Source organism: Schistocerca cancellata, chromosome 5 (assembly GCF_023864275.1).
Source record: "Schistocerca cancellata isolate TAMUIC-IGC-003103 chromosome 5, iqSchCanc2.1, whole genome shotgun sequence".
NCBI lineage: Eukaryota > Metazoa > Arthropoda > Insecta > Orthoptera > Acrididae > Schistocerca > Schistocerca cancellata.
In genome coordinates, this window is record NC_064630.1 from 551,110,980 (window position 1) to 551,133,939 (window position 22,960).

The 22,960-nt window shown below is 38.8% G+C and overlaps 1 protein-coding gene across 3 annotated transcripts in view; it reads left to right on the top strand.

The window, feature by feature from the left end:
* LOC126187502 (myosin-IIIb-like) overlaps positions 1-22,960 on the top strand; it is a 267,897-nt gene that overhangs the window by 239,276 nt on the left and 5,661 nt on the right. For all 3 annotated transcript variants that reach the window (XM_049928617.1, XM_049928620.1, XM_049928619.1), the window contains 4 exons: positions 4,204-4,374; positions 10,822-10,971; positions 11,266-11,339; positions 12,771-12,851. In XM_049928617.1, coding sequence (XP_049784574.1) covers positions 4,204-4,374; positions 10,822-10,971; positions 11,266-11,339; positions 12,771-12,851 — 476 coding nt within the window. The remainder of the gene's footprint in view (positions 1-4,203; positions 4,375-10,821; positions 10,972-11,265; positions 11,340-12,770; positions 12,852-22,960) is intronic.

Below are 22,960 nucleotides of genomic sequence, written 5' to 3' on the forward strand. Positions count from 1 at the left end.
TCTAGGTCTCTAGATCAGTTTTATGCAGAGAACTCAAAAATAACATTATCATGAGTAAAGATTGAAAAAAAATTAAAACACTGTTAATAGTCAGGGGTAAATTCCGTGACTAGAAATTTAAGGTCAACTTTGGCAATTCCTTATTAAACGGCAAAGCCTTTTTGCAGCTTGTTATTCTGCCTTTGTGTATATGTTCTGCCTGGCAAGCCAGTGTAATAATGACAAAATTGTATATTTTGTAATTCCTAAGGTAATCATCCATAAAGTTACCTTCAAAAAATCAGAACCCTACATTTGCCCAAATTTGGAGGCAAATATATTTATATAGGTCACCTCTGATTTTAATTTAAAATGCACCATTTGGAATAGCAGCTTTTGCTTTGCTAGAATATTGTGCAGTTTAAAAAGACACTACAGCAGAAGTGCGACAAGAAGACACACTATTCCTGAGGTCATCTTTATCAAGTTAATGATGGTGACTATGAGTCAGGAGCAATTCCTTTCCAATGACAGAAATAAAGCTCACCTAATTAGCTTGCTTATTTTGAGGCTTCAAGATGAAGGCTTCTCAGTAAAGCAAGCTAATGAAGACACAGACCACCTAATTGTTGCCACAGCGCTTGAGGTATCACAGGAACATGAGAAGGTTGTGGTTATTGGTGAGGATACGGACCTTCTCATCATGCTCAATGCCCTAGCCACACCATCATCAAATATATATTTCTTGAAACCTGGAAGTGGAAAGACCTCATCAAAAATATTTGGTTCCAGCAATTTCAAACTGACAAACAACATCAGAAGGCCACTCATATTTCTCCACGCCATATGTGGATGCACTCTTCGGTCAGGCCAAGAAGAAGGTGGTCAATCTACTGGTCAAAAGTAAATGTCTTCTGGAAGATATCAAACCTTTCGTAGAGCATGACACTCAAGCTGAAGCTACTGTCAAAGCTGGCCTCTGATTTTTAACAATCCCCTATGGAGGTACGGCCGGAGACACTTTAGACAAATTGTGATTCGAGCTGTTTTCCAAAGCAATTGTGAAATCCAGATTCACCCTAGCATCCCTACCACCAATGTCGGAAGCAGCTCACCAGCTTTGCTTAAGGGCTTACTTACAAGTACAAATGTGGATGGGACACCAGATGGATCCGCTCCTCTGGGGATGGCGGGTTTCAGAGTTTGGTCTTGGCCCTGTTCCTGCCTCCAAAGAACCAGCTCCACAATCTCTTCTCTCAACAATTTCCTGCAAATGCAACAAGGGCTGTGCAGGTAGTTGTGGGTGTCGGAAGGCTGGTTTAAGTGCTCATTAATTTGTCATTGCAAGGAGAACTCATGCACTGACTCCCTCCAACCAGATGAAACTGACAAACCAGATGTTGACGAAGACCTGGACTGTATTTATATGAGATGATGAAAATTACTGACTTTGAGGAGCCGAGTGACGGGGCGTCGGACTCAAAAATTACAGACTTTGAGAAACCGAGTGGTGCAATGACAGTCAAATGTCGAAGTACGTGAACTTTGTGTACATACATACTTTTACCCTTTTCATCTCATACATTTATGTAAAATTTTGTAATTATGAAATGTAATAACAACTACTTAATTTCAAGGAGTGTCTCTCTCTTCCTGTCTCCTTCATATCAGTTGAATGGGTATCACTATATTATATCGAGCATTAAGAACAGAGACCACGTATCTGACAAAAGACAAATTTTACAGGGGAGCTAAAAAACATACCTTTTTAGTAAAAATTTTGATTGCTTTGATTTTTTTATTTAAAGCATAATCATTTATTACTCTCAGGTTGTGCATTGCTTCGTTTTGTGATAACATATATTTCTTTCACTTACAAGTTTTTTTGAGCCAGGAGTTTTTCTGATATCCGTCAGATATGAGGTCTCAGTTCTTAACCCTCGATATATGAAAAACTTTTTTAATATTATTTTTCAGATTTTACAAAATTTTAATATTTTATTCTATTACTATATTAAATAAGTAAAAGACAGTGGGTTGTTATAGTTCTGTATTTAAAAGAGTGTACATAAGGGTTACTGAAGAACTAAATTTGAAATTGTCTTCATTGAAGATGATTAATGGTCCAACTTTAATGAAGGGCGGTACACAAATGGATGGTCCAATAAATTCACTTTTGGTTTCATCAAATGCAGAATTTATCTCTCCATATCTTTTTTATGAATGACATTATTGATAGGTGGGTTAGTTTCAATGATATTGCCAAGAAACAGAGGTTAAAAAGAAAATTTTTGATGAACATGTAAAATTGGTCCTATTTTGAAGAGCACTGGTATGGAAACTGGTGATCCAAAAAATATGCGGATGGTCTCATTCAATGCAGAATTTCATGCCCTATCATTTTTAATTACAATATGTTTTCGATATTGTGAGTCATTTACGAGATATAATCACAAAACCGAAAAAATACATCTTTTTCAGGTACAGTTTTGCCCCCCCCCCCCCCCCCCCCCACACACACACACACACACACACACACACACACACACACACACACACACACACACACACACACACTTTTCCACAACTCCGCCGAGGGGGAAAACCTAGGACAGTTATACTGGGGGGACACAAACAAAGCCATTAAAACAATAGAACCTTTTGTAGCAATTATTTCCGATTTGAATGCTAATTCTACTGGACTATTTTGTATGGGAGGGATGGGATCTCCATTCTATGGAGATAGAAGTACAGTTGATGATCAGTGGCATCATATGGTGGACGTTTTTATTGAGGCATTGGAGTGGTGGATGGCAATGTCCAGGAAGGTTGCATGCTGAACTGAAGAGGACCAGGAAATGGAAAGGAGAAAAGCTGTTGAGGCTGTGTAGGAATGACAAAGTGTCTTGCCATGGGTCTATATTATGAGGGTGTCATAAATGAACGTGAACTTAACAAGTGGTTTAGGATCTTAAGGATCTGTAATATATATTCTCCTCAGAGGAGACGTAGTTATAGTTATGGATATAATTAGTCAGACTTGTAAGAAACGGGGTAGTGAGTTTGGAATGAGCAGGGTCTTGGGAAAAAGTGGCAGTGAGGCCATGAGCAGCAAGGATATTGCTCATAGGGAGGTGGTTGTCAGCAGTTACAAAACAGGATCCAAGTACCACCAAGATAAGGTAGGTGAGAGGGAGTGAAGGAAGCAGTATATGTACTTCATATAGGAATGTAGTTCGTGGGTTATGGATTGGAATTATTGGTCAAACAAATCCAAGATCTTTTCAAGAGAGCATCAAACCAGTTACAGAGGGAATTGCGGAGAGACCCATTAGACTCCCTTGTAGGGACATTGTTATTATTCACTGTCTAATGCTGGATATTATTTCATTTGAAATTGTGTTGAATGGGGGCCATCACTGAAGATATAAGTAATGTTGTTAACTATACCTTTAATCTGTTATGCCAACAACAGAAGCATTTAGAGGGTGATTTCAATTGCATATTTCAGTTGCATATATCACCAATTTTTGTCCTCAAGATACATTTAAGTACTGTCTAGCCAAGTGTTATAAAAGGGCACAGTCCATTCAGCCAGTCTCTCGGCTACATTTGTCATCTAAACTAATAAAGTATCGTTTCATCTGTCCTCCATAACCTGCTGCAACCTATTTGTAGTAGGCGACAGCACTGATAGGCAAAAGAAATTACCAGGTAAAGTGTTAATCAGAGAAAATTTTCTGGTAAGGAATCATATCAGGCAGTTACGTTAAAAGCACCTGAGACTCTTTATGAAATTTCATTGTTAAACATCTTTATCTTGCAAGCCATATACATTTGCGAGACATATACATTTCTAAATTTTGTCAGTAGAAGTCATACCATTCATCTTACCTCTCCTCCTTCAGTCGCCTTTCCCCAGCTATTTTATATTTTGACCAATATCTCTCACAGAGTGAATAATTTAATGTAATGTTCACCTTATTGACATCTTACTAATTATAAATAGATTAGTGTTAGTATTAATTGATAAATCTGTGTGCTTTCCTGTCAGACGTGTTGCATTTAGAAATGGAATTAACTTTTGTTTCTTATCAGTAGAAATATAAAAATCATTCATGATTTCTCAGCTGCTGATGTTATGTATTACCATGGTCATATGACATAAAATGTCATTACAATGCATATACTGTATCTAAAATATATGAACTGTATTGCATGCAGAAGGAAGGCTTGACACCTGATGATGCAGCTCTGATAATTCAGAGGTATTATCGCAGTTGGAGGAAAGGAGAGCCTCTACCTGTGCAGAAGAACAGACAAAGACAAAAGCAGCCACAGAAGGTTGCCAGACTTCCTGATCGACAAGCTGATCTTATCACATTTTCACAAAATGTAAGTATCAAAGTGCTGTCTTCCCCTTGGTGCCTGTGTTTGTTTTATTCTTTATTATAATGAATATATGGCTTGGTTCATTAGTACATCTGCAGCTAGCAGAATAGCAGTGTTTGCTCACAGTACATGATTTGTACCTGTGCCAATATTGATCTCCAAAAATTAAGCAGTAACAGGAAAATTATGTTTTGTTGAGAATAATGATGTACTTTAATGATAATGATAATGTGGTACTTTGATGATGATGATGATGATGTACTTCACTAAGGCTCTTACTCAAATATTCCCTCAGATACGGCATTTCCAAAAATTATATATAGATGAAGATGAAATGGGAGATATGATATTGCGTGAAGAGTTTGACAGAGAACTGAAAGACCTGATTCGAAACAAAGCCCCCGGAGTAGACAACATTCCATTAGAACTACTGACAGCCTTGGGAGAGCCAGTCCTGACAAAACTCTACCATCTGGTGAGCAAGATATATGAGACAGGCGAAATATTCTCAGACTTCAAGAAGAATATAATAATTGCAACCCCAAAGAAAACAGGTGTTGAAAGATGTGAAAATTACCGAACTATTAGTTTAATAAGTCACAGCTGCAAAATGCTAACGCGAATTCTTTACAGACGAATGGAAAAACTGGTAGAAGCCGACCTCGGGAAAGATCAGTTTGGATTCCGTAGAAATGTTGGAACACGTGAGGCAACTCTGACCCTACGACTTATCTTAGAAGAAAGATTAAGGAAAGGCAAACCTACATTTCGAGCATTTGTAGACTTAGAGAAAGCTTTTGACAATGTTGATTAGAATACTCTCTTTCAAATTCTGAAGGTGGCAAGGGTAAAAAACAGGGAGCAAAAGGCTATTTACAATTTGTACAGAAACCAGATGGCAGTTATAAGAGTCGAGGGACATGAAAGGGAAGCAGTGGTTGGGAAGGGAATGAGACAGGGTTGTAGCCTATCCCCGATGTTATTCAATCTGTATATTGAGCAAGCAGTAAAGGAAACAAAAGAAAAATTCGGAGTAGGTATTAAAATCCATGGAGAAGAAATAAAAACTTTGAGGTTCGCCGATGACATTGTAATTCTGTCAGAGACAGCAAGGGACTTGGAAGAGCAGTTGAATGGAATGGACAGTGTCTTGAAAGAAGGGTATAAGATGAACATCAACAAAAGCAAAACGAGGATTATGGAATGTAGTCAAATTAAGTCGGGTGATGCTGAGGGAATTAGATTAGGAAATGAGAGGCTTAAAGTAGTAAATGAGTTTTGCTATTTGGGGAGCAAAATAACTGATGATGGTCAAAGTAGAGAGGATATAAAATGTAGACTGGCAGTGGCAAGGAAAGCGTTTCTGAAGAAGAAAAATTTGTTAACATCGAGTGTAGATTTAAATGTCAGGAGGTCGTTTCTTAAAGTATTTGTATGGAGTGTAGCCATGTATGGAAGTGAAACGTGGACGATAAATAGTTTAGACAAGAAGAGAATAGAAGCTGCTACAGGAGAATGCTGAAGATTAGATGGGTAGATCACATAACTAATGAGGAGGTATTGGGGAGAAGAGGAGCTTGTGGCACAACTCGACTAGGAGAAGGGATCGGTTGGTAGGACATGTTCTGATACATCGAGGGATCACCAATTTAGTATTGGAGGGCAAGAGGGAGACCAAGAGATGAATACACTAAGCAGATTCAGAAGGATGTAGGCTGCAGTAGGTACTGGGAGATGAAGAAGCTTGCACAGGATAGAGTAGCATGGAGAGCTGCATCAAACCAGCCTCAGGACTGAAGACCACAACAACAACACATATATGCAATTTAAATAAGTTTCTTACATTGGATAACAGGTTAAAATAGAACTGTCACATTGATAAGCTGATCAAGAACTGGAATTCAGAATGTTAGATGCAGAAGTATACCATTCACTTGACCTGGAAGTCACATATCATAGAGCTACTCAAACCTTTACGATCAGCAACTTTTTAACTGTGGTAATAGCAGAGGTAGAAAGTAAAAAGTTAGCTTGCTGTACATATTTTCACTCATTTATCCCATTTTTTTGGAACAACAGTTATCTTAGGAAGAGAATATTTTATTGTAAAATGTGACAAGGATGAAGTGTGGTGTCCATACATGATCTCTTTGCAGACAGCTCTTTAGAAAGCAATACATAGTGACAGTAGATCAGCAATGTATTTATTTCTTATGGATTTGTTCTAACATCCATAACAAAGAGCAGTACCCTTCATGAATGTAATATTACAAAGAAAGCCTGCAAGCACACGCTACTTTGAGAAACCAAAATATTTAAAAGAAAATTAATTTCATTTCTTGCAACCCAGTCTTTTGTAAATTGTTTGTTTTTCTAGATTTATATTATTTCAATGTTCAAAAATCTTTCTTTAGCCATTATGAAAGTATTCACTGCAGTGCTATGCAAACAACTATTAAGTACAACTGGGTAAGCAGCATCTTCTTTCAGTTTAGATACTATATGTTAATTTGCCTTTAGTGTCATGTGATGATCCATTAAGAGTCAGGTATGAATGAATTACTCTTTTTCCTGAAATACTATCTGTATTGTCCAATTCTTTGCGATTCTACTTATGCCATTTGTGGGGAAAAATCTAATCAGTTCAATTTTTGACAGTATCACCAAATTTCTTTCCTTTTTTTGTCTAACAAGTAAGTGAGAAATCTAACAGTTTGGGACTGATCTCAGTGCCTCTGTACTGAATTCTTTATGATTGAAGCCATAAATGATCCCGAAATTACGTGTAAGTTAATGAAGGAAAAACATCTTGTTGACTTTTCCTGTGACCTTGTAATTCCTTTCATTCCTGGATTATTGCCTCAGTTTAATGTGTCGCATCACTGCAGACATGAGTGATGTTTCCAGAATGAGATTTTCACTCTGCAGCGGAGTGTGCGCTGATATGAAACTTCCTGGCAGATTAAAACTGTGTGCCCGACCGAGACTCGAACTCGGGACCTTTGCCTTTCGCGGGCAAGTGCTCTACCAACTGAGCTACCGAAGCACGACTCACGGCCGGTACCCACAGCTTTACTTCTGCCAGTACCTCGTCTCCTACATTCCAAACTTTACAGAAGCTCTTCTGCGAACCTTGCAGAACTAGCACTCCTGAAAGAAAGGATATTGCGGAGACATGGCTTAGCCACAGCCTGGGGGATGTTTCCAGAATGAGATTTTCACTCTGCAGCGGAGTGTGCGCTGATATGAAACTTCCTGGCAGATTAAAACTGTGTGCCCGACCGAGACTCGAACTCGGGACCTTTGCCTTTCGCGGGCAAGTGCTCTACCAACTGAGCTACCGAAGCACGACTCAAGGCCGGTACCCACAGCTTTACTTCTGCCAGTACCTCGTCTCCTACATTCCAAACTTTTTTTAATCTGCCAGGAAGTTTCATATCAGCGCACACTCCGCTGCAGAGTGAAAATCTCATTCTGGAAACATCCCCCAGGCTGTGGCTAAGCCATGTCTCCGCAATATCCTTTCTTTCAGGAGTGCTAGTTCTGCAAGGTTCGCAGAAGAGCTTCTGTAAAGTTTGGAATGTAGGAGACGAGGTACTGGCAGAAGTAAAGCTGTGGGTACCGGCCGTGAGTCGTGCTTCGGTAGCTCAGTTGGTAGAGCACTTGCCCGCGAAAGGCAAAGGTCCCGAGTTCGAGTCTCGGTCGGGCACACAGTTTTAATCTGCCAGGAAGTTTCATATCAGCGCACACTCCGCTGCAGAGTGAAAATCTCATTCTGGAAACATCCCCCAGGCTGTGGCTAAGCCATGTCTCCGCAATATCCTTTCTTTCAGGAGTGCTAGTTCTGCAAGGTTCGCAGAAGAGCTTCTGTAAAGTTTGGAATGTAGGAGACGAGGTACTGGCAGAAGTAAAGCTGTGGGTACCGGCCGTGATTCGTGCTTCGGTAGCTCAGTTGGTAGAGCACTTGCCCGCGAAAGGCAAAGGTCCCGAGTTCGAGTCTCGGTCGGGCACACAGTTTTAATCTGCCAGGAAGTTTCATGAGTGATGTTGATACTAGTTTTAGTAGTGTTGAGAAACAGCTGAAATCACTAAAATTGAACAAAGCTTCAATGCCATATGAAATACCTATCAGATTCTATCAGTTAGCTCCTCTTTTAACCATAATCGACTGCAGATCACAGTGCCCAGTAGCTGGAAGAAAGCTCAGGTCATACACACCCTTCTACAAGCAGGGTAGCAGAAGTGAAAGTGCAATTATGTGGGGTTGCAAGCAAAGTTTGTTGCTAGATCGAAGATGCCTGGGTTGGGAGTACGCATCACGTTGTCGTGGATGGAGAGTCATCTACAGAGCAGAAATAACTTTAAGTTTGCCCCATGGAGTTGATGAGAGCCTTGCTATTCATGTTGTATATTAATGACCTAGCTGACAACATTAGTAGAAACCCTAGAATTTTCACAGATATTGCAGTTGTTTGTACTGAAGTACTGCCTGAAAAAGTTGCACAGATATTCAACCCCCCCCCCCCCACACACACACACACACACACACACACACACACACACACACACACACACACACACACAGCACAGAGAGAGAGAGAGAGAGAGAGAGAGAGAGAGAGAGAACAGGGGCAGCCTGAATGGTCACCAGGTTTGTTTGATCCATGGAAGTTTGTCATAAAGATGCAGAAAGAACAGAGCTGGCCAACACTTGTAGACAAACACAAACTATCCTGAGAGAGCCTACTTACTTAATTCAAGAACTGACTGTATGTGATGAATTTAGGGATATATTACAACCCTCTGCATATCACTCACATAGGTATCACAAATACTAGATTAGACTAATTACAGTGCACACATGGGTGTTTAATCACTCATTCTTCCATTGCTCCATTAATGAATGGAAGAGGAAAAAGCTCTAATAACTGGTACAATGTGAAGTACCACCTGCCAGTCACTTCACAGGTGATTTGCAAAGTATTGCTCTGAAGATAGCTGTAGATCCTACTTTAGAAACTAAAATGGCACAGCATTAATGACTTCCTATTGCATGCATGTATAACAGAAAGTGGGGTGTCATAATGAAAAAAACTGTTAAACTTGAATGGTAGTACCAGACGACTATAATTAAGCTTATGATGTTCAGAGCACTGCAGTGGAGGCTGTATACATCACAGGATGCTGAAACATCATGGGTATGTTCGTTAATTGGTGCACTCGTGGAATATGCTGAAGAAAATAATAAAGAAGTGACTGTTGGTGTAAAGGGCTAAGAAAGTTGAAGTTTTCTGTATGAAATACAATGGATATTGGGAACAAAGACCAAGCACAGCTGATAAAGTTGTTTTATCATATGGGAGCAATTGAAATGCTGCATTGTGGGAATACTGCCAACAGAAAAAGCTATGAAAATGGCCCATGTCAGTAAACAGGCTAAAGAATATGACCAAGAAATTTGAAGAAACGGGCAAATTAAGTGGTGCAGCAGGGAGAGGGAGGCAGCCCATTGAAGTAGTTGTTTTAGTTACAGCTGACCGTGTAGCATGTCTTAAATTCTACAGCTAGTGCTCGAGTGGTGTCATCAGAATTCTCTCTCTGGTTGACAGTTCAAAAGATTTTGCTGCACATTTTACACCGGTATGCCTACAAGATTCAAAATGTGCACCAAATGAAGCCCCAGGATAGGCCACAACACTGTGACTTTGCCCTTTGTTTTATGGCATGCATGAAAATGGATGACATGTGGTTAGTAACAATTCTCTGAATGGATGAGCCACATTTTACTCTGCACAGTGCCATAAACGCACAGAACTGTTGCATATGGGATTCTATCTCACTGGATGTTGTTGAGGTACTTCAGCTTATATGACTGTTTGGTGTGGTTTCGCAAGCTCCTTCATTATCGGTCCATTTTTCTTAGAGGAGGTGACACCTTGTGAGCCTGTTAAGCATACATTGACATCTGGATGTTGTAAGACCTCCTTATGCAAGATGTAATTCCAGCTTTCCAAGAATGTAGTTGTGTCCACACCACTATTTTCATGCACAATGGCACAATATTCCATGTTACTTGTCAGACCAAATCACCTCTACGCAATTTCAAGATGTGTGGCCTTAGAGATCCCCTGGTTATGGAGGTATCTGAAAGATCACACTTGTCAGGGATGCATACAATGACATATCACTCTGATTTTTAGCGGGTATGCAGCGAGCAACTGTTGACCGAACCATGTTATGGATGCAGCATATTGCTGAGTTGAGAGAGAATATTGAACATGTATTACAACTTATGTTGAGTACAGTCATTATCATGTGCTTCATCATCGCTCCCCTTTTCCTGCACCCACACAACTTTCTGACTGCTTACAAAACCATATTTTTACATGGTGGCAGAAAGTGTAACTACATGCACTCTCATCAGATGTTCCTACAATTCTTTGTTTTCAGGTACATATGATGAATCAGGAAGCCCATAAGTACCTTCGCCGAAATAAACCTGGTGTAAGGTTGTCTGAGGTTCAAGATCCTCCCAAGGATTATGTCAGGCCAAAGGGATTTCACCTCATACCAGGAATTGTCAGCAAAGGAAACAACCAGGTGATAAAACATGTTTTCATTGGCATAATTAAAAAGTATTAGAAGGAGAACTTGTGCAGACATTTTAAGTGTTGTAGAAAAGAATGTACATTTGAAGCTAAAGATTCAAATTTGATGAAATAATATGTAATGTGTAGTATGTAATATTTTTTGATTAATGTTGACATGATAATCGTATTATCTACACCAGGAAAATATTGTTTCATGGCTTTAAATGTTCCTGCAGTATTTTATAATATAGCTTATATCACAAGTAATATTTGTTCTAAATATAGCAATTTTGGATGATTGCAGCGTCCAGATGCTAAACAAGCAATGCCTAATGAGACAAGTTCATATTATGAAGCACTTCAAGAAGAAATGAGCAGGTGAGTAATACATTCTTAAAATCTAATGTAAGTTTAAATCCTTAAACTGCGAATTTTTGATGCTGTATGTACTAGTTATAATGTCTACAGGTTGCTGAGACATACAATGCATGTCATGAGACATACAATGCATGTCGTGTGTCATATGGTTTTATTTAATAAAAACTCAAAACAAAATGCCTGTTGTAATTATTACTGTTGCTGTTTCTAAATTACTATCAAAATGTTGCACTTGAAATGTTGGATTTCACAAAGAAACTTCAAGCAACAGTAAGCTATGAATTTATACTGATCAAAATATCCCCCACTATTGCTGTTTCTTTGTCCCACTGGGTTACTATTTCTTACATACTACTCTCATAGATTTTCAGTATTTGGCTAAAAGAACAATACTTCAACAATATTTCTCATAGCATGTTAATTGCAGACTCTTTCATGCAAAAGATTATCCTGATTTGTGGTGGAAAAAATCCTCTTGACCACATGTTGAGTTCTGTTTTACATGTTGTTTTCACAATATTGGACTTTGCATTGTTGTGATGCTTTTAGTGAGAATGTTGAGCCTCCACTTACCTTTTTGCTTGACAGTTCCAGATTTTCAAAAATTGAATGAAAGTGTGGAACTATATAACTCATGATGTTGTCATTTTCCATCCAGTTCAAAGAGAATAGAAACATAATAATGCTCACATGTTTTAATTCATTATAGGGGTAGATAAAAGAATGAGTCTCTTCCCTAGAGATACTTCTGTTGATCAAGATGTTTCTCGTGTGTGAAGTAAAAGCAGATGCATTTCACTTATATTAAATTAATTGTGTGCGGTTGGTAGATATATGAATGTATAATTTATCATTGTATTAATGAAAATAATCAATTTTTGAAAATATAATGTAATTGGGTAGGTAAAAAAAAAGCTACTCGCCAAGTGGACAGGTCCCCAATAATCAATCTTTCCTTCTCATCATGTCAGGTAAGCCTCACCTGACCCAGGATTCTGAGTGACTTTACAGAACTCTGCCTCTTTTCCTTACCCTCATCAGTGCTTTTCCTTCACCTCTCTTCCTACCCCTTCAACTGTTCTGCCAGGAGGAGGAGCTACTGGCTCCAAAAGCTTGCACATATTAATTTATATGTGTGTTCTCCTACCCCTGCTTGGTGAGATAAGCTTTTTTATCTATCCATTTACATGATATTACCATTATATTGGGACTGTTAAGCAGTGTGGTGGGATATGCAACCTAAAATCTGACTTTATATGCAATGATCTGATATGGCTATTCACATGTGTAAGGATAATCAACAAACTTTCAATTATTAAAATGTGTTAGTACATTGTCAGTTGTGTAGGAATACATTGTACTTTTCTTTACATTTCTTTCTGTGTCTGGCTATTGCCTTCTATGTATATATGTGTGTGGTGTGCTGGTCAGTCCTTCTCCAGAGTTTGGAGATGATGATGCAACCTGGGACCTTCCCATTATTGAAGTGGAGAACAAATTACGCCCAATAAGGTTTGTTTCTGAATGGTTGTTTGTATGCTAAATAGAAATTCCCTTTAGTCTGCCGAGTAAAATGTGTATCGCTGCCACCCTGTATTCTGTACACTTTATCCATAGCTTGTGACAGAATTGTCCATTTAGAAAATTTTTGTTCAGTATTTGCAACAAAATATTGGTTAAACAACACAGTTGAAAAGTTTTTGTCACCATGTTTCAAGCCGCTAATATTAAAACATCAATTGCCTTCTAGAAGAGTATACAGCTTCTCACTTTATTGAATAGCTGGTGGCTTTTTGAATGGATTGCTATTTCGTTTGTCACCAATCCATGACAGTATGCAGAATTTTACAGAAGCACAGAAAAGTCTGAATCATTTATACATCTGATTAAAGATAATGATATGATGCTTGGTGAGAGATGTAGTAGTTTTTTCCCGGGAGTTATGTCAAAGAAACTTTAAAATAACCTTTAAAAATCATCTGCCAATGGTGGTCTTGCTCCATACCTATCGAATAGTTACGTTTTTTTGTCAAAGCTCCTTTGAATATTGATTGTAATATAACACTCTGATGTTCATTAAGGAGGAAACCATGCCACTGGCTATTATATGTCAACTGTAAAAAAGTTTCCTGCAGTCACTGAAAAGGCTTCCTGTGGTAACTGCTTTGAAAAGTACTCTTTAAGCTCTGATGATACCAATTAGTCTTGAGGACCCACCAGAATGATCACTGGTTTCAGTGCTTCTCCTGTATTTCCAGCTCACAATGTCTTTTACACTGAGACTTTGGACTTAAGTGTCAACATATATTATCATGAGATGTAGCTATTAATGAGCTTCTACGTGTGCCAATTTTAAGCTGACATCAATCTCTGAATTGTCATCTTGCTGGATTTAAGGTGAATTGATTTGTGGTGCAAGCTACACTCCATTTAATTCCAAAGACATATAAGGAGTACATGTGAGAAAGTTCATTTGTATCACCGAGTATGCTAAGTTATTTTTGATGTGCAGCATAATACACGTTAATTTTTCATAGTAGCATATTTTTGCAGACAAAAGGAAGGAATGGGAGAAATTAAAGATGTTATAATTAGGATGTAAATAATTAATAAAACTGATTGAAAAAATAAAAACAAAAAGAAATATCTTGGATATCAAAGGAAGTTAATAATTTAATATACAAGAATGCACCCTGCAGAGTACTTTCACATTGTGCAGCTTACTTTCAGTGTCAGTCCTATAGCTTTGGCTAAAAGTTGAGACATGTCATTTCTTGTGGCAGAAGAATTAAACTTACCAGTAATAATAAGTAGCATAGGAATGCAAGAGGCACTAGAAATATTAGTTTACTATGCATATAATTGTACTTTCTGTAAGAAAATAGTTTGAACAAAAATCAATCAGTTCACTACAAGAGGACAGTTTATGAGGCTGTTATGTGAGAAACATAACACACTGCCAAACATGACACTAATAATTAAGATTGGAAACTACAAGAATACAGAACAAAATAACAATTTTAACCATTGCTATATCTGGAATGTCAGATGGCCTTGTTAAACAACCACACATTAGCAACAATTCACAAATCTCACTCTATTTTAACAAGTAGCTCCTTTTTCCTTTGTCAGGATTTAAAGACAAAGTGTAGTAAAGGGAAAACTGTAAAGTGCCTCTAAACATCAATTGCTATTTGGTCTTAGAAATGTCGGCCAAGTAAGTATTGGTGTACCAATATTAAAGTATTTAATCTTCACTGAACGCTTCATTTAAGTTTTGATACATTAAACACAGTATTTCTTTTTGTGCTTTCTCAAGTATAGTGAAAATTAGTTGCTGGATTTTGGGGTAAATTGATTTGTGGTGTAAGCTACACTCCATTTAATTCCAAAGACATACAAGGAGTACATGTAGGGCATACCAATCCCATTTTCTTGAAACAATGAGAGCTATGATTAGCAGCATTATCATGATAATACAGAAAAGTTCCAAACATCAAACTGTCATCACAGAATGCCGTTCAAGCTGACACCAGATAGAACAGCTTCAGAGTGTCATAATGGTTCTTTCATATTTTGTGCTCACCACAGCACAAGAGTGTAAATGATGTTCACCAGGCATATCTGAATACCAAATTGCAGACTCATGATTCAACACTCCATAGAAGTTTCTTGTACTGCTCCTCTGTTCAAATGTATGGAAAATCCAGTCAAGGAGAAAGGACAGGATGATAGGATGTCCATTAAGGCATCGGGAACAACTTCCATGATACTAGAGGGAGCAGTAGAAAGTAAAAACTGTAGAGGAAGACAATACTGGAATACAGCCAACAAATAATTGAGGATGGGCAGGGTGCAAATACTACTCTGAGATGAAGGTGGTGGTACAGGAGAGCAATTAGTGGCAGGTGCATCAAACCAGTCAGAAGACTGATGATTCAGTAAAATATGAAAGCAGATATGTTGGTTGTCTGTTCAAAGAGCTGTATAAGTGGCAGTCCAATGATTTTCTCACGACATAATTGAGGAAATAAGGTTATAAATGATGGGAAGTGACTGATGAATAAATGACTGACACAGTAAAGACTGAAAGGGAGAAAGGCTTCTCATGATCACCAGCTTCGTAACAAACAAAAATTATAAAAAAAAGTCACTGTGTTCAGGTCATGTCATGCTGAGTTGAAACCCAGCAGAATTATGTGTGAAGGGCATAACTTTAAGTTTTGAATGAGTTATGATGTTTCTGAGCCATATTTTGGTCTACAGATTTTGCCAAAGAATGAAGAAAATAACACTACAAAGGCAGCGACTCCTGCGTCCCTTATATGGTGCAGGTGCCATATCTGGACTTCGTGCATCATGGCAAGCATGTACAGCAGTAGTTGTAATACAAAGCTAACAAATAATAAAAGTTATTTGTAATCAAAAATTTAAACTGGAATCTCCTTACATTGTGCAGTGTTCAGTACTGATGTTTTAATAATGATATTACTACAGTATTAAAAAACAGCATTCAGTGTAGATACTACAGTGTTTCTGTACACAAGGATGTTTGATATTCGAGCTTGCTAGAATCTGGACACTACAAGCCCAAAATTATTGGGTGTCCCACATAAAACCAGTAAGTCTCTCAGCTGAGATTCAAGTAACAATTAATTAAAAAAGAATAGATAATAGTAACATTAAAAAGTATGTGGCTACATGTTCATAAGAAATGCTGGAAGTGGTGGCCATGGGCATTCAGTTGACTTCATAAGAAATTCACCAAGATCTGATTTACCAGTATGTGACATGTCTCGGCTTTATATGGGACACCCTGTCCAATTATTACCAAAACAGAACTAGGAAATGAAAATTCAAGATAAATTGCATATGTGGCATGTATTTTCTGTTTTTATACCAGTGAGCCACTATTTTCAATCTAGAAATAGCTCCTCATGCAGCACCGTGCCTCTGTTCACCCCACTGTCACCAGCAATGAAACACTACATAGTATGAGTCAACTGTATTTGTGGTAAGGCATCACATGATCCAGGCCAAGTTAATGTTCTTAATCAGTGGCGAAATTGCTCACTATAGAAAGCTCAGGATTAATTTAACAGTATTGAGGTAGAGAATGAACAGCACTGTGATACTTTCTTTCGCTGCATGTTACAAAATTTCAGCTGACAACCGTAACTCTGTTGCCACATACACTGATGAAACTAAACAGTGGCTACACTACATCTCTCGAATGCATTGTCAATATGTGCACCAAACAAATTCACAATTTATTCTGCAAAGTTAAATGAGGTGTTGGTGCTACTTGACAGTATGTTATTTAATTGTGCCATAATTTTTTTGCAAATCTTAGTGTCCTTAAAGCTATCAGGAGAATGTACCTAGCAGAGAAATAAGTTCATAATGTCCTCAACTGTCTTCTTCACCTACACCTACAGAGACAGAAGAATAAAGTTTCTTTCCTATAATAAACATGATAATTCAGGAAAGTGAGTTTGCAGAGTCAGCAGTGAAATAAAGACACTTGAAAGACACTGGTGCATAGAACCTTTCTGTTAATATGTGTAATTATGAACAAGTCAGAAGAAGAGTGACTGGAGCTGTGGAAACTTGGTGAAATAAGTTACCTGACTGTGGCAGTCCTGTTGTCAATCACTGGCACACAAAATAATTGTAATGTGTTTCTGAGTAACACATTTGTTTCTGAGTAACACATTGGTCTTGATCCATGTGTTGTCTTCTTCACTGAGATGATCCATCAATATTTTAATTGAATGTGTCTATCATGGCTAGAGGGGAGAAACTGATTTAATGTATGATGTGCAAGTATTTTATCCAAAGATGAGATACTGACATGTTTTGCCGTTTTGTGTGATGTATGACCTCCAGTTTAAGTTTAGTGCACTTGCAGCAAGGCTGACTTGTCCATCTGCATTGTACAACTGACCAGCAGCTAAAGCATCCTGATTTATTATTCTGGAGTTTGTTCCACTATCCTTATTGCATTTCAATAGCCTCTTTTAAATAATGCCTATATTTTCAAATTTTGAATTTGCATGCTGAGATGGAGTGTGCAAGTATTTGCATACGAAAGGGAAAAGAGATAAGGAAAGTTTTTATACTGCGAATGTACAGTAGTTGTGGACATCCAACCATTTAGTGTCTAATGGTGGTTTCACTGTCCTTCTACCTCTTTCTGCAGGTGCTTAAGAGAGAAGCACGTGAACATTTGACCAGCTTCACTGTTTTCAAGTGCTTGTTCACAGGCTCTGCATAATAATAATGTGCCCTTTGTCAAACTTGCTTATCTCCATGGATTTTCCCATTTGCAGCCAATACCTTTGTTAAGATGATCCCACATCCATGTCTGCTCCACTTACATAGTTTAGTTACTGCGTCATGTGCCTGCACCACCACCAGGTGGCATCCATTGTCGAGGTGGGCACAGTGGGTGTAATGTTCTGGCTCACCAGTGCTGTACTGTCAAGTGATGATATTTGATTTTTCTAACTCATGATTTTTTCCAAATTATTGCAAAATCAAGAAATTTACTATTAAAAACAATTCATAAGTCAATGGCTGTCAAACTGCTCTATTATAAGCAATTTGTGATATCTAATGTTTGCCAGTACATGTGCATGCACATGTACATGTACATTTGGTTCGTTGTGTCATATAGTTGGATTAGGGTTTTGTGACCAATAATTTTATTCTTCATTCAGATAATACGAGGTGCATTCAAGTTCTAAGGCCTCCGATTTTTTTTCTCCGGACTGGAAAGAGATAGAAACGTGCACATTGTTTTAAAATGAGGCCGCGTTCATTGTCAATAAGTCCCAGAGATGGCAGCACCGTACAGCAGATGGAATTTTACCGCCAGCGGCGAGAATGAGAACTGTTTTAAATACTTAAAATGGCGACGTTTTCCTTACTTGATCAGCGTGCAATCATTCGTTTTCTGAATTTGCGTGGTGTGAAACAAATTAAAATTCATCGACAGTTGAAGGAGACATGTGGTGATGGAGTTATGGATGTGTCGAAAGTGCGTTCATGGGTGCGACAGTTTAATGAAGGCAGAACATCGTGTGACAACAAACCGAAACAACCTCGGGCTCGCACAAGCCGGTCTGACGACATGATCGAGAAAGTGGAGAGAATTGTTTTGGGGGATCGCCGAATGACTATTGAACAGATCGCCTCCAGAGTTGGCATTTCTGTGGGTTCTGTGCACACAATCCTGCATGATGACCTAAAAATGCGGAAAGTGTCATCCATGTGGGTGCCACGAATGCTGACGGATGACCACATGGCTGCCCGTGTGGCATGTTGCCAAGCAATGTTGATGCACAACGACAGCATGAATGGGACTTTCTCTTCGTCGGTTGTAACAATGGATGAGACGTGGATGCCAGTTTTCAATCCAGAAACAAAGCGCCAGTCAGCTCAATGGAAGCACACAGATTCACCGCCACCAAAAAAATTTCGGGTTAACGCCAGTGCTGAAAAAATGATGGTGTCCATGTTCTGGGACAGCGAGGGCGTAATCCTTACCCATTGCATTCCAAAGGGCACTACGGTAACAGGTGCATCCTACGAAAATGTTTTGAAGAACAAATTCCTTCCTGCACTGCAACAAAAACGTCCGGGAAGGGCTGCACATGTGCTGTTTCACCAAGACAGCGCAGCCGCACATCGAGCTAATGATATGCAACAGTTTCTTCGTGATAACAACTTTGAAGTGATTCCTCATGCTCCCTACTCACCTCACCTGACCTGGCTCCTAGTGACTTTTGGCTTTTTCCAACAATGAAAGACACTCTCCGTGGCCGCACATTCACCAGCCGTGCTGCTATTGCCTCAGCGATTTTCCAGTGGTCAAAACAGACTCCTAAAGAAGCCTTTGCCGCTGCCATGGAATCATGGCGTCAGCGTTGTAAAAAATGTGTACGTCTGCAGGGCGATTACATCGAGAAGTAATGCCAGTTTCATCAATTTCGGGTGAGTAGTTAATTAGAAAAAAAATCGGAGGCCTTAGAACTTGAATGCACCTCGTACAAGTTCTGAGAAAGGAGTCCTTGCTGTACTTATTTTATTTTGATCAAATTTAAAATTGACAAAAAATTAGGCTCAGCTGACTTCCATTAACAAAATCTGTAGAATGGCATAGCATACTACTACTATTGAAATAATCTGTACACAAATGCAGGAATAAACTGCATTTTTCCTAGATCAGTGGCACCATCTGCCAGTATATGAGAACTGTGCCTTCTTTGAATCCAACATTTCATGTGAAACAGCCTAATGAAGTACTGAAGTATGTATCAGCACAGAATGACTGAAGGAGATAAGAGAGGCATCAATGAATCAAATTCCAGTTGTCTTTCAAAAACACAGTGTTGAAGTCAAACATTGACGTAAATGCTCTTTTCAGAAAAAGAGTTATTTGTAACAAGTAGCATATCATAATTAAATAGTATGGACAACCTTGGAGAGAAGTTTGTTTTCATGCTGCTGGTTGAGATTAAAAAGTGGTAAATATAATAACAAAATTCTTACTGAAAAGTGAATCACTAACAATAAAAGCAGCTCAATAAAAACAGCTAAAGGAAAGATATGTGGAAAAATGTAGATATATCAGGAAGTAAGAGACTGAGGGTATGTAAGCAACTCTAGAAACACGAGTTTGTAGAATATGGGAACTAGAGGTGTATGAATTGTATCGAATATTTGTTTTACAAGAGAAGGGAAAAGCATCACTATTCAAAACACACAGAATGGAACTCAGCTAGTCATTCAGATGATGAATGTGGCTGCCATTTGTGATGTTTTCTTGGTATTATTGGGGCAATAGTTCAATGGGTGACATAGTCACACTGTTGAGTTACTGCAAACAGTGGTCTAATACATGGTAGCTGCCTGAATTCCAGCCACACTGTCCTCAATCATTGGAGTACACGCAGCAAACACACATAAGACAACTGCTCACAAAGTCTGATGAACACAGCTTGGTAAGTCATTGAGATATTGTGTGATAAAATAAAATCAACAACTTTGCCAGACACCCATAAACATACCATCTATAAATGTGGGTGTTGTTGTAACATAGGGTTCATTTTCCACACATAGTGGAGCCATACACCAAGATGACAAAAAGTCGTGGGATACCTCCTAATATTGTGTCAAATCACCTTTTGGGCCATAGTGCAGCAACTCGACATGGCATGGACTCTACAAGTCAAGGATTTTGTGCCCGAACTGACTTCTTGACTATGCCCCATAATGTTAAGTGTGATTTGTGTAATATTGTCTGGGTGGCCAAAATCATTCTCATTGTTTGGGAACATAAAGGCTGCAAATGGTCTAAAAGTACCCAAACATAATCATTTACAGTCAATGATCGGTTCAGTTGGACCACAGAACCCAATCCATTCCATGTAAACACAGCACACACCATCAGAGTGTGTCCTGTTGACAACTTAGGTCCATGTCTTCATGGAGTTTTCACCACACTCAAACCCTACCATCAGCTCTTACCAAATGAAATTGGAACTCAGCTGATCAGGCCATGCTTTTCCAGTCATCTACTGTGCAGCCATAATCACATTGGAAATCTTTTCACATGAATCGCCTGCGTACAAATATCAGCTCTGCCAATGCACCATCCTTTTATACTTTGAGTATGTGATACTACCATCATCTTTATATGTATATATCGCTTTATATGTAAATATAACTATCCTATGACTTTCATTACCTCAGTGTAATGCTGTCTTAAAGTTAAGTATAGTCACAAAATGAAAGCATATTTCCAAAATAGGACATCACATGGGTTAAAAAACAAGCTAAAGCTTAACTATAAAGCACATGTCATACAATAGCTCCCAAAGATGTAAATAAAATGTTCTGAAACTGAAGATATAAAAAGTAACAAGACCAGATAATCTGTTCCATAATAACAAAACATGCTATGTAACAACATGGTGTGTTATTTATGGTGTTGTTCAAGAGTTCTGTTGGCAGTTGATCCCATTCCTGAGAAAGATCAATTGAGAGACCTGGAAGCGTGTTTTGTGGTTGCTAAGAGGTGGCAGGTTATCATCTTATGGCATTAAGAATATGCTCTTAGGTCCAGGCACCTCATTCGTCGTTCATATGTTGAATTTTCCCTTCTGTGAAAAGTTCATTTTCTGTAGCAGTTCAGTGTGAATGGGAATTATAATATACAAAGATAGTCTGGAGCATCCGCTCAAAAAGAGTAGAGCAGTTAGGACTGAGTTGTGTGCACCCAGTGCCACTCGGATGCACTTGACAGTTGAACCACATCATGATTTGCTTTGAGTACCTAGAAGAGAGGTGTGATGAAGAAGAAAATCTTGCATGAATATTTGTATAGTCACTGACTGGATAGAGGTTATCGACTCCATGATTATCAAGTACAACTTGACATACATGAGGATGTCTGCTCCTCCTCGCACTGTTAAGATTGGAGGGGAAGTGGTATGATACTTGCTGGTGCCTGTGGGTACACATGACGAGGGACTCCACTAAGAGGTCTGTTGGTGAAGACAATGTGGTTATCAGTGAAGCTTGTCCTTGGGTCAATAAGAAAGTGTGCTGTGGAGGTGCCAAATTGGAAACTCTGCAGTGTGAGGAAGAAAGCTGTTGCCAAGTCACTGATACATGACTTTCCATGGTTTCTTGATGAGCAATTAGTCTGAGAATGATTGGGAGACTCAAGAGTTTGAACACACAACCATCAAATTACGCAGCTGAACCAGTCAAAGCAGATTACCACTGTTTGCTGTCATGGTAGATACTGTCATGTATAGTGAACTTCCAAGGGGCTATAAGGAAATCTACAATGTTGGGCAGTTGCTGAGCTTCCCTGAGACTCACACTAGCTTGACCAGTTGCCACAGTGCTACATTGCCCTGAGAAGTGTTCTGGCCATTATACCAGTCTCTGCTTTACACTCAAAATGACTACTTTGTCAGTATGCTCAATTAGATTGCAAATCCTTCTCAGAATGGTGCAACACCAAGAACTTAGAAGAGACAATCGTAAAGGAAGCGAAAGAAAAGAGGTGGGTGTCTAATGAGATTTGTGACTGAATTGAGAATTTCTTGGTAGGGAGGAGGCAGCATAGAGTCATCGACAGAACTAGAAGTAACTTCAGGTGTGCCCCAAGGTAGTATGTTGGGATTATTGTTGTTCATTTTGTACATTAGTTAACTGGCAGAAAATAGTAGCCTCAGACTTCTCGTAATTGATGCCATTATCTTTAATGACAACTTGCAACTTGTTAAAAAAAAATGCTCAAATATTCGTTCAGATCTTGGCAAGATTTTAAAGTGATCCAAAGATTTGCAACCTGTTTTAAATGTTCACAAATTAAAAATAGTGCACTTCACAAAATGCAAGAAACATATGTATGTTCAATACCATTGAGCCACTATTGGAACACCCCCCCCCCTCCTCCCCCCCCCCCCCCCCACACACACACACCTGGATGTAATAATTTGTCAAGAAACTAAATGAAGAAGGAGTTACAAAGCTTCAGTCATTGTTAAAGCAGGTGGCACACTTTGCACTAGTCATCTGCCTATAAACCAATCAGCCTA